This window comes from Poecilia mexicana, unplaced genomic scaffold (genome assembly GCF_051168715.1).
Source record: "Poecilia mexicana isolate PSO_F unplaced genomic scaffold, ASM5116871v1 scaffold_17, whole genome shotgun sequence".
Taxonomy (NCBI): domain Eukaryota; kingdom Metazoa; phylum Chordata; class Actinopteri; order Cyprinodontiformes; family Poeciliidae; genus Poecilia; species Poecilia mexicana.
This window is the reverse complement of record NW_028263386.1, coordinates 21,099,536-21,112,116: the sequence shown is the minus strand read 5'-3', so window position 1 is coordinate 21,112,116 and position 12,581 is coordinate 21,099,536. Positions and strand designations below refer to the sequence as shown.

General features: G+C 37.6%; 1 protein-coding gene across 1 annotated transcript in view; it reads left to right on the top strand.

The window, feature by feature from the left end:
* pappa2 (pappalysin 2) overlaps window positions 1-12,581 on the top strand; it is a 67,339-nt gene that overhangs the window by 45,237 nt on the left and 9,521 nt on the right. Inside the window, exons 21-25 of the mRNA XM_015011987.2 lie at window positions 524-737; window positions 2,456-2,624; window positions 2,713-2,845; window positions 3,565-3,686; window positions 6,285-6,356. Of these exons, the coding sequence (XP_014867473.2) occupies window positions 524-737; window positions 2,456-2,624; window positions 2,713-2,845; window positions 3,565-3,686; window positions 6,285-6,356 (710 nt within the window). The remainder of the gene's footprint in view (window positions 1-523; window positions 738-2,455; window positions 2,625-2,712; window positions 2,846-3,564; window positions 3,687-6,284; window positions 6,357-12,581) is intronic.

The following is a 12,581-nucleotide window of genomic DNA, read 5'->3' as shown; positions in this document are numbered from 1 at the left end:
GATGTATATATGGGGATTAATGTGCTACAAAGTGCCAATATTTTCAGCACACCTTGGATGGTTATGATGTTTTTTCCACTTTTTCTAAGCAGCAACATTATTTTTTTTTTTTTTTTTTTTTTTTTTTTACAAATAATGTAATGAAGGTCTTTTATTTTCTTTAGTCTTAGTTAAAATAACTGCTCTGATAGTCGAAAAACATCCCAGAAAACATGCAACGACAGACTAGTAACGGTTAAAGAAATTTCTTGTACTTGTACTGTATTTGCATTTATTTTTCATGTAGTAAGGTAGTTTTGCGTGTAATGCTCTAAACTTATGTTTGCTTTATCAATGAAGTTCAGAAAGCATCCAGCAGGAAATTTTTTGTCTACTTTACAAACAGATACGGTCATAAAATAAGTGGGAAAATGAAAATAATATGACTACACATATAAAAACCATAAGAAACTTTACCAACCTGTGAAAATATTGTCCTCTTCCTGTTCCTCCTTCTCTCCATCTCTTCTCCTCCCGCCCCCAGGTGACAGTGATAGGTTGGTGTGTTTGGAAGACGGGCTGTGGTCTTTCCCAGAGGCCTACTGCAAGATTGAGTGTCCGGAAGCGCCTAACATTCCCAGTGCCAGACTCCTCACAAAGGACTGTCTGGCTTCAGGACACGATGTCGGGTCCTTCTGCCGATACCGATGCAGCCCGGGCTTCTACGTGGTTGGGAGTCTCAAAAAGAAGAAACCAAAGTTGGTAGCTTGAGATGGAAATCAGTTCAGGGTTGTTTTTTTCTATACACTTCATAATTTGTCTGAGATATATTTATCAGTTTCAAAAGGTGTATATTTTGTTTTATAATTTTGGTAAAATTAAACAACTTTAAGGCTTACTGACACAATATTCATTGCACACTGCATAACACAGTTGTTATTTTTGATTTACTGCTTCTAGGAACAAACTTCAAACAAACAGTTCAAGGTACGGTACCTTTTTGAAGGTACGGTGCAATTTAGTATTCTGTACTTGCCTAATAGCAAACATCCAACCAGATGTGCTTGCATGAAATTGCCATAAAACTATACATTTTATAGATTTTTTAAAGAACCATTTCTTTATGTATCATTTAATTGGTTGGTGCTTTTATGAGTTACAGCTTGCGTAAACAATTTTACAACCCATGATGCTTTATTAGTCCAACATGTAACACTGACCATGAGCAGCCATTAAACAGCCCTAAATGGCATTTTTCATTTTTACTTTAAAAGGTAAGCCATCATTAACGGACATTATAACACATATTTTTGCTTTGACACAGTGTAGACAGGAGATCCATTTTGCTGCTAAATAAAAACAGCCATGTTTTTGTTATTAAATCACCAAAACTTTAAACCAATAGTCTTGACTTTGTTAAAATAAACCTCAAGGAATCTCAGCAGGCTTTTATTGCTGCACTTAATGGGGCGTTTGATATTCTATTTGAACATGTGATGCAGCGTGGTGTTCATTCAGTCAACTTTTTCTCAGAATTTCACACACGACTTCAATTTATACTGAAAATTTAGAGCCTTGCAAACATATTTAACCCTTTCAGCCTTGAATTCTTGTGTAATTTATTGGAATTTCATGTGACACACCAATACAACATGGGGCTTAGTGGATATCTCTGTTGCCTTGCAGCCTGTGTTCAAATCCTGACCGGGGGTCTTTCACTCCATTCATGTGTGGGTTTTCTCCGAGTTCTTTGGCTTCTTCTCAAAGTCCAAAACCACCACTGTTTCTGGTCTCTATAAATTGCTCTTATGTAAGAGTGTGTTTGTGCATATTTGGCAGTCGTGTGTTGCCCTGTGATGAACTGGCAACCTGTTCAGGGCAGACCTGGGTGACAATGGTTCATGAGGTTTGTCCTTTAACTGGTGGGTCACCAGTTCGAGCCCCCACTGTGTCTGCCTCAGGCAAACACAGTCAAAGCAGTAATTAAGTCAAAACTGTACTAAAATTATGTACATTTTGCATTTAAGGTAAAAAAAAAAAAAGCCTTCTTTGTTTATTAATATGTTCTACCCAGAACTTCTCCTGGGTCACCTAGTTCAAATTCTGTAAAGAAAATCCTCCATTAAGCACCTTTTGTTATCTAATTATTCATTTTTAATCCAACAAAATTATCTACACTGTATTGATAAGTCGAGCAGAAAGACCTGAGCGACAGTGAAGGAATGCTGCTATCGGTACTCTCCCAATCTGGTATAGACTCATTTTTAGATTTTGAGTTCATGTTTGTTAGTTTTTGTCTACTTTTTTCTTCTTCTGTTCTTACTATAACATTAATTTCCCTTTTCCATCCAAATAAACCTGAACTGACCTAAAACAGGTCAGTTTTAGTTTGACAGCAACAAAAATATATATGTGCTTTTTTATATAGTGCATGGAAATATTTAATTCCAGGAACGCTTACTCTTCTTCTCTGCAGAAAGTACTTCAAATTAGAGTGCCTGGAGGATGGACAGTGGGAGGAAAATGCCTGTGAGCCAATATCCTGCCCACCTCTTCCGGACGTCTTCCAGGGCATGTACACCTGCACCAATGGCCTGCGCTACAACACCCGCTGCACCCTGCAGTGCCCGGACGCCACAGAAAATGTAAACTTTCTTGTCTAGTACGATGAAGAGCAAGTGTTGCTCTCTGCAGAGCATTAATTGTGTATTTCCGCGTGTTTGATTGTTCTAGAGTGAAATTCGCTGCACTAAGGATGGTAAGTGGACGGCGGAGTTTACTATGTGCTCCACGCTCCAGGGTTCCTGCTCTGCTCCCCCCAATCTCAACTACATTGAGTACAGCTGTGACCAGGGGATGAATATTGGTGAGTCAAACCAGATCCTAAAGCTGCAAGTGTTAATTATTACATGAATGCACCTAAACAAATGTATTCCCTTCAAGCAAATGGTTTCTTAAAAATCAACATTTTCGGACTATATTCTTGGGTTTAGAACAGCATCTTGTCAATACCCAAGTCTGTTTGTTCTGACACTTGAAGTACTTCCAGTTTTCTGAACAATTTCTGTTTCAGATTTTAAGTAATTATCCAGTTCATGCTATAAAAACTTGGTCCAGATTCCATTATAAATATCAGGAGAAAAAAAAAATCCAAGAAACATCTGGAAAGATAACTGTTTTGATAGACTGAGAGACAAGAAAATTTGAACAGAATCATAAATCAGACCTGACAATATTTATAATCAGGCTGGATTTAGAGTCTCATGGGCATCAAGAAGTCACTCCTCTCAGTGGGCCAACAATAATAATCAAGAGTTGAAGTTTGCGCTTTCAAGCGACAACAGAGTGAAACAAAAGGGAGGGCGATGGGGATGAGATACCCCCTCTGGGTGGTAGGCCTTGTTAAGTGAGATACTTCATTTTCTCTGAAGCACAAATTCATTGATTTTTTATTTAATTTATTTTTTTCTCTATGAATTCTGATAATTAGTTAAGGTAACATACTTTGGAGAATTACTCATTGTTTTGGGCAGCATTTATGTTTTTGTACCTGAGGAGAACATGACCTGAAAAACTGCTTTCCAGGCGACATGTGCTACCCTACATGTGTTGTTGCTCTGGACATGGTTCTGCACGACCCGGTGGTTCTGTCCAATGATACTACACCCACCACCTTGAAGCACTGGATGCAGCCTACCACAGTACAGGTGAGTCACTTTTACTACTGAATCTAATTTTGTTGGCCTCTTGTTCTATGCTTTTCTTCGCGCAGCCGGTCTGTGCGCTTTGCTATTGAATAAAAACTTTTACATTTTTATCTTAAGCCTAAGAACGCAAACTGTGCTGTTCTTACTTGGTTAATCTTACACTCCCACGGCCTCAGTAGCTCAGGTTTTTAAGCTAGACTGGTCCATCTCCATACTTTAAAATCAAAGACTTGCAGTTTATTGTGATATTTCTGACTTTAGGCAATGCAGAATTTACATGCAGTGCATCGGGAAATAGATTTATCCCAACGTTTACTTCATTCTACCTATCTTCAGGTTAATGGTTTTGTTTTAAAGCAGAGGAGGAGAGGGATCAAAACACTGTAAAAATCAGTAAACAAATCTGACCTCATTTATGTCCAAGTATAGTTTTCTTCCTAATGAAGCTGGAGGTGGTGAAACAGCAGAGCTAGTAGCTTTTTACTGGTTTAAACAACAATTGTGGGATTGCGGTTTTGCTACCATTTGGAAACTTGTGATAATTATTACTAAACTGTGGTTGTTTTTGCCCGCTCGCTGCCAAGCAACTTATCCTGGATGCCATGAAAGTTGATCCACTGATAAACAGGTCTGACTTTCAAAACACTCATCAGAATGAATAATTCATGCAAACATCTGGTGCTCTGAACAACAGCGGCAGCAGCGAGGAAACCGTGCTCAACCCTAATTTAACTTTACTGACAATTACCAAGTTTGTTCACGACATAGATAATGGAGGTGAGAGACAACACACACAACATGAAATTAGAAACTTTTTGTCCAAGACAGAAAATGCATTTGAAGTGAACAACCACTGTGCACTTACATTTAAGATGATTATTTTAATGTTGCAAGAGAAATCTATAAAGCCACTATCAGATCGTTAACTAGTTTTCTCCCAGAATTAATTATTTAGCCCTGACTTGCTTACCTGTCCTTGTACCTGACTATACAGAGCTCTAGCTGCAGCTGGAGGTTTACCCTCCTTTCACCACCCCCACTACTCCCAGGGCTCAAAAAATTGGACGGGAACAAATGGATACATGCAAATATGTTTTATATCAGATATTAGATTTAATCCTAAAGAGTTTTCTTGAAAATACTTTAATTCCCCGGCGTGCCGGCTAATCACATCATAAAATCCGTCTTGTGTGTGTAAATGCTTGTTTGATTTAGTTCAAGTGTTTTTGTATTACTGGAAATCATAGGGAGATAGCGCGGGTAAACGTTTCAGTTGACGTCAAGCCTTTTAGGAACTGCACACATCTCCAAAACATACAGTGTATACAAGTGTGCGAGAGAATGGAATGTCGGGTCCGGGGTCTGAGTTGCTGCGCTTGTTTTGCTCAAAAGGAGGATCATGTTACCCAATATCATATCTGAGAAATCACTTCTGCGCTGATGTTGTTGCATGCGCTGCTTCGCTTTTGCCTCACTTTTGGGTGGTCAGTCAGCCAGCCAGCCTGTTTGTCCTCCTGTGCCAAGGTTAAATACTTGCACTGAGGTCTGATTACTTACGCCATATCTTTGGCGCTGCTTAGCAATTTCAAGGCATTGTGTTATCTTGAAAACTTCAGAACCTGGTCTTTATTGCGATGTCAGGCTGCACAGGAAAGTCTCCGGGGAGGATCCAGTTTCCTTATCCATATTTACTAGTCAATCAGTTGTCTGCTAACCACCTTGTAATTTACTGGGGTCAAATAAATAACTCAAGATCTCTGCCTTACAAAAGTTCACAGCAAAAATGTGGGGTCTTTATTCAGTTGAATGATGATAATAATAAAAAACATTGATCTTAATCAAGATTGTACCCAAGCTTTGTTAATTTCTCTGTGATAAAGTCATATAACCAAGGGTGTGTTTGCTTACAGCACCTTGCAAAACTATTCAAACACTTTGTGTTGCCCTCAAGACATTTATCTGAATGCATACATCATTAGGTTTGAATAAATAATTCTAAAATGTTGTTTCGATAAACAAGCGATGCTTTATGTAAAATACTGAATATGTGGATAATGGATACTGGAAGAGGAGCTTCACATTCCAACAGAGAACGATCCAAACCACATTCATGTGTTAGAACGGTCCAGTCAAAGTCAGGAATCGAATCCAGTTTATAATCTTGCAGCAAAACTTCAAAGATGAATCAGGGATGGTAAAGGTATGCACTCTGCACTATCCAGATTTCTAAAAAAGGTTTCTTCTATGTCTTATTTACACACTCCTTTGTGTCAGTCAACCACACAAAAATACTTTTGAAATATGTTGAATTTTGTGGTAGAAACATGACAAAATGTCAAAAATGTAAAGGCTACTTTTGTGAGGCACCATATAGCTATTCCAATACAGATATTATAGTACTGCTTGTGCTGTAGCAAATCCTTGTTTTTAGCTGTATGTCATTCCCCATTAATGCCTCTGGTTGTAACTGTGAGCGTCAACATGACAGAAAATCATGTGAACATGTGTTGGTGATTAAATCCTGCGTTGTTCTCCGTAACGAACCCTTTTAACAAATACATTTATACGCATGTGGATTTTTTTAATTTTATTTTTTAGAGCATAATCTGCACCGGGATGATGAAGTGGTATCCTGACCCCGAAAACATCCACTGTATCCAGTCATGTGAGGTAAGAGCAACAACAGAGGGGGTTTTGGACGAACAAAATCCCTTCTTTTTTTTTTTTTTTCCTTTCAAACTATTCATTTGCCCACAAAGGCCAACACTGACAGAAAACAATGTTCCATCCAAATTTCAGTCTCGCCGAGGTTTTAAGCTCACAACAGTATCTGTTTTAGAATAGACTGATATTGTTTTGCCAAACACAATGATTCACTGGAGTGGAGTGTGCCTGAATTAGCATTTTTATCTTCTCCTTGTCAAAGATGGGATATTTATAGAGACCCAAATAGTGGAAAACGAAAATGCAATAAAACAAACAAGACTAGTTTTTATTTTTTCTTGCCTCCATCCACAGTAACGTGGAATTGATCATTTAATAAGTCAGATTGTCCGTTTCATTGTTTACCTTTTCCTGCTCTGTTCATGCTGTTATGTAGAGTGTTTTCTCCTTTGTATGAATAAGCCACTTTTAGGAATAACCTCATTAGATGTTGTGGCCCAGCCAGGCTCTTCCAGTAATACCAAACATGAGGCAAAACACGCTCCATTCTTGTTGTCATCACTACTTAAAATACCGGAGCCAGTGTGCAACTTGGTTCATATTTCACAAAGAGAAATCTCATGCTGAAACCGATACCCTCGCACTGCACTTCACAAAAATCCTTTTAAAATATATCCAAAGAGCCTTTCTTCCAGAGAGTCTAGCATTTGCCAAGTGTTGCCTTCGCCTGCCAAGCCTAATGAGTTATCTGATAAAGGAAAATGAATCGATTACTGGATTAGGTTAGATTTAAATTAATCATTCATCATGACGCAATGTTTTTAAATCTCTGTTTTGGTTTAAGTTTTGTCAGCGTTGTGCATGCTGGAGCTCCTCTATAGGGAAAAAGATAACCTCCTGTTGTGTGACTCTGGTTTCTAAGAAATGTTTGGATATTTCGAGGAAAATCATTTCTAAAAAGTCTTTGAAATGGGTGACAAAACTTGAGTACTTGGAAACCCGATTCTTTCTTTTCTTCGCCAATCTGTCCGTTTGTCCAGCCGGCCATTTTTAACATGTTCGTTCGTCCTTCTGCCCGTCCATCTATCCATCTTTATTTCAGTTCATCCATCCAGTTTACCTCCCCTCCATCAGTCAATCCATTTATTCATCAGTCCATCTGTCTATTAATCTGTTCACCTGTCCAGCCGTCCTTTCGTCTGTCAGTCCTCACCATTTTGGGATTTTCTTCTAAAACGTGCACAGTAAAGTTGAAACTGGGTTTGAGAATAAATTAACTATGTGCTGGGGGGAAATAGTGTTGCAGGAATATTTTTGTAACAAAAAAAAAAAAGATATATAAAGCCAATATGAATTCAGTATATCAAGTGACATCAGTGAAAATTTGCCCAGGCTACTAAGCGAGGAAAGCACCTCCATCCAGTCTACTGCTGAACGAGGAGCTCACTAAGCTTCCTGGACTGAAGCTCCAATCTATGTATTACAGGTCATTTTAAATATAGAGCAGTTATTTTATGCTATTGTTTTATTTCTACTATATTGTAAAAATAAACTCATCAATAAATCAAACTACTCAGTTCCTTTTTGGTTAGAAGTGAAATAAATTTAATGACTCATTATTTTTTTCCTCTCCATATTTTCATGAGCAGGATAGAAGTCACTCTTATGCAACACACTGACGTACATGACATTATCACTGCTGGCAGATAATGTCAAGCGCTGAAATTAAATAAGGACATTTGACCCTGAAATCAGAATCAAAGACTAAAAAATCAGAACGGCATTAAAGAACAAAAACATTTTAATTTTGAATGTTCTGCAGCCCGTATATGTTTCACGTGAAGCCTCTGGCTTGTTTTTTGACGAAATCTGTAACATTTGCTTATCACGCTTTTTACCGGTGACATTTCAGCAGTAAGTGTAAATCACCTGAAATCATAAACCCAGGTACTTTTGATTTGACATTCACCGTCTGGATTCAGAGAAGGCTGAAGCTACGACTGGAACACATAAACTGTTGATGTCTCACGGTATTAAAATATTCGTCATACCTGCCAGCTCTACATTTTCCCTTCAACCTTCCCATGAATGTTGCTAGGCAAAACAATTGCTTAAAACCCACTCCTCCATTACAGCTCCGTAAATTATACCGGACCACATGTGTTGCATGTGATCTGTGCCAGATCTCATCCAGATGCCATTGCTCCCTCTCCTTCTCTTGCTGTGTGTCTGGATCCACGTTGATAGTGCGAGTCAGCTCAGACTTCTTATCGGTCTTTGTGCGGCAGCCAGAATTTGGAAAAGCTCGACCTCTTAGAAACGGGTGTATCACAGAGAAAAACAACAAAAAAAAGTTTGTTTTGATCCAAGAAGCGTCTTTGAAAACGTGTCTCGACAACTGGAGCAAAACAGTGCAACGCAAGAGAGTAACGGTGAGCCAATTAAATGCATCAGCTTCTGCATCGTTTGACAGGAGGCATTTTGGCAGAGGAGCTGGATAGATGGTTGGTTGCCGCTCGGTTGATAGTCGCTGTGCTGACTGCTGACACCTCTATCACATCGTGGAGCCCTTTTAAAGTGACTCTGACATCTGAATTCAATTACAGCTGAGGAAATATTGAAGTGAAGCATAATTACTCTCTTCTGAGATTGTCCGGTTCATCTGGCAAACCTCGGCTCTGTATTTAAATGTTTGTTTTATTTGTTGCTATAAAAGGTGAAAAAAAGGTGTATCTCAAAGATAAAAGCAGTCAGAATAATAAATTTAATAAAAAATAGTGCTGTGTTCTGAAATGTCAGGGCATTTATTACAATAGAAGAAGCCCAGTACTTTGCTGGTTACTTCTGGCCACTCTTTTTTTTTTTTTTTTTTGACTACTATGATTATGTAAAGACCTCACCAAAACCTCACCTCCCTGCAAAATGAGATCTAACTGCAGTAACCACCATAAGTATAACACCAAAATGCTGTTGTGTGTTTTTTTTAAGTTGTGTTTCTTGAATAGGCTGATTACGGATGGCGCAGGATGTTTTAATACAGAGGTAACAACTGCGAAAGGAGGAGTAGAGGGCAGTTATATATCTTTTTAAATTGCAACCACATATTTGCGTCATCTGTTTAACCAGATTTTTGTTCCAATATGTGGCACAGTTTGGCAGTGTGATCTAGACTGTTTGTTTTTTTTCCCGCCCGGAGCCTAATATCCCAAAACCGTCTATGTTAGCCTGCAGTATGCATTTCAACTGTGGGTAACAACGCTGGGTTGTTTATATAAATCACATCTGCTGACGCTGAAAGGGAATATCCTACTGTAGGAGTGTTGCTGCTTCAGTAATAAAACAAAGTCCAACCTAGAAGTCCAATTATTTACAATACAACTTTCTAAATTGGTCTTGCATGCGGCTTCTGTGATCTGGATGGGAAGGTGACTAATCACAGCAACAGCAGAGTCCAGGATCCAAACAGTGAAATCAGACTAAAACAACATTGTTCTCTGATTATTTCGGTCCGATTATTTGAGTTATGGTTTGAAAGCAAAATAAAATCAGTCCAAGCGTTGTAGAATGTGCAACTAGCATTGATTTTTGTTGAACTCCACTGGTCCTGACCACCATATGTCATAATGATTTTTTTTCCCCCATTGCAAAATATATAAACTGTTACTCTGATTACACTTTTTAACATCTCTAGAGTAACTCCAAAACAATTTGACTGACACAAACTTCCGTGTTTCTTCCCAGAACGCAACAGTAATTGAAAATTGCGTGGCTTTTTTCCAACCTAAAATCTTTTAACGATCCATGGAGATAATGGTTGATTTCATTTCCATGCTCCAACTTAAAGAATTTAAAACCCTAAATTAATTCCTTTTAAGGATTTGTTCCACACCACAGACGTCCAAAAAAAAAGTTGACTGCTTAAAATCTATTAAAGTTAAATGAACAAAAAGTGTATGGAAGTTTAAAGTGATGACTGAAACAGGACACGGAGGGAAATTAAGCCATTCTGAAATGCTTATAGAGGGAAAACACTATAAGATTCCAACAAAATAGGAACAATAAGCTCTTCCTCCCTACAAGGACCTTTTTCTGGGGTAAATTCCTACCTGAATAATCTGATTATACCTTGGTAGATGCAGCGGAAAAGAAGGGAGGCAAAGAGTGATTCAAGAAAGTTATCCTGGCTCCCAGAAAAGATTCCTCCAGTCAAAGCATGTCTATAGATCATAAAGATTTCTAATTAAAGCCACAGATCACGAGTGAGTGAATTAGGTTTATAAGCCCTGATTTATTGTGTTAACTAAGGTTGATCTGGAATGTTCCCATGCACAGAAAGGAGTTCGTGTGCATTTTATAATAAAGTTTGTAATAATAATAATTTAAAAAAACGATGCAGGTGTGGGATTACAACCAACAAAGAAAATAGGTTTAAGAGTGATCATCATCATAGAGACAATAACCTATACGTTTCATTCAAAAATATAAATCCCACTCAGCATTTTTCTTATGTAGTTTCCATGAAGTCTAGCATTTAATTTGATGTTGTTTAGTTCTGCAGTTGGGCTAACACTCAACAAGCTCCTCAAGTTTCGCCTTAATTGTGCTCGTTAAGCTGAGCTGCATGGTTCAACGGTGTCAACTTCCCCATTCAAAATTACGGATGCGCTGGCAAAGGCGAGCAAAGCTTAATCTTTAGCTTAAATGATACTTTGCCTCTAAATGATATTTCTACATGTCTGTTCATTAAGTGTTTCACGTATTTTAATCTTTTTAGCTTTCCTTCTATCCAGCAACCTAATGGGATCCTGTTTTGTTATAAAATATCCAAGTTTAATAATGTGTAAGTCAATTTGTTTAATATTTAATACAATTTACACAAAAACTGTAAAATATTACTTTTTTTTAAAGCCCTTTGTGTTGTAGAATGGCTCTCTGAGAAAACTCAGAGTTTTTTAAATTATCAATTAATCATTAGATGATCGATAAGACCTGTCAACTTTAGATTAACTCATTAATCGGTAACCTCCATCTCTAATTTCTGCAAACATTTACAAACCTTGAATCTTTATCCTTGAAATGTGTTTAAGAGATGTGAATACTTTTTCAAGATGGAAAATTCTCCCCGTCATAAGCGCACACACACCTCTGTACACAGTTTGACAAAATAATAATAAAACATAGGCTCTAAATCATATAGGGAAAAGTATACATTATTATTATTATTATTATTATTATTATTATTATTTTGACAATGACACGTGATAGCTTGCTTCCATTGCTGGAAGCAACTTGACACGATGTCTGCTGCATAAAGAACGATAGCGATACTTGGTAGGAAGAAACGTATAAATATATCACCGGTGGAGTGCTCAGTAGAATTCCGACTAATGTTTGACACGTGATGATGATAGAGCGTGCACTTCTTGAAAGAAACGGCACTGAGAAGAGGACTACTCATGAAAACTAGATGTGAGCTTGGCTGCTGCGTTTGTCTGGATGGGGGGGGAGTTATTGTGAAAAGATTGCACAGAAACCAGCTGGCCTGCAGTTCCCTGTAGCGGCAGCACTCTTCACAGTACTGTGCTTGCCTGTGTGATATTGAGGGCTGGAGGTGGCAAAATTATATAAGTAAGAATACCATAAAACACACACCTGTTAATTAATTAGCTAATTCATTAATTACATGTATAATAAAACGATTAAAAACATAATTAATTCACTACTAAATTCTTTACTACATTAAATTATCAAATACATCAATACATAAATATATCAATGCACTAAGAAAAATGCAAAAAATAATTAAATCCATCTTTTTAAATAATGAATTTAAAAAGTTTTAAAGAAAACTTTTATTTTAAAATATATTTAATCATTTCACCGTGTTTTTATTTATTTCATAGCTCCTGTGTGGTTGCGCAGTTATGAAATAATTTAAATTGTCAAACCCAGTCATCAAAGTCAGTGGACTTAAGTTGATCCTGTGAAATCGATTGCTTTGGTTTGGTGTCTCTTTCACGTTGTGCTCAAGTTGGAGTTTGTAGTAGATAAATAGAACAGTTTATCAAAGTCATTTAAATCATTTCTCTAAAACCCCGACCTCGAGCCCAGAGTGATTGCAAATTTACAAGAAGTACTTCAGCTATTCTTCACCACACTACTTGAAACTCTTGGACCAGGTGTTGCACCAAATTCTGTGACCAATCCTAGTTTGTAACCATAGAGACCGAC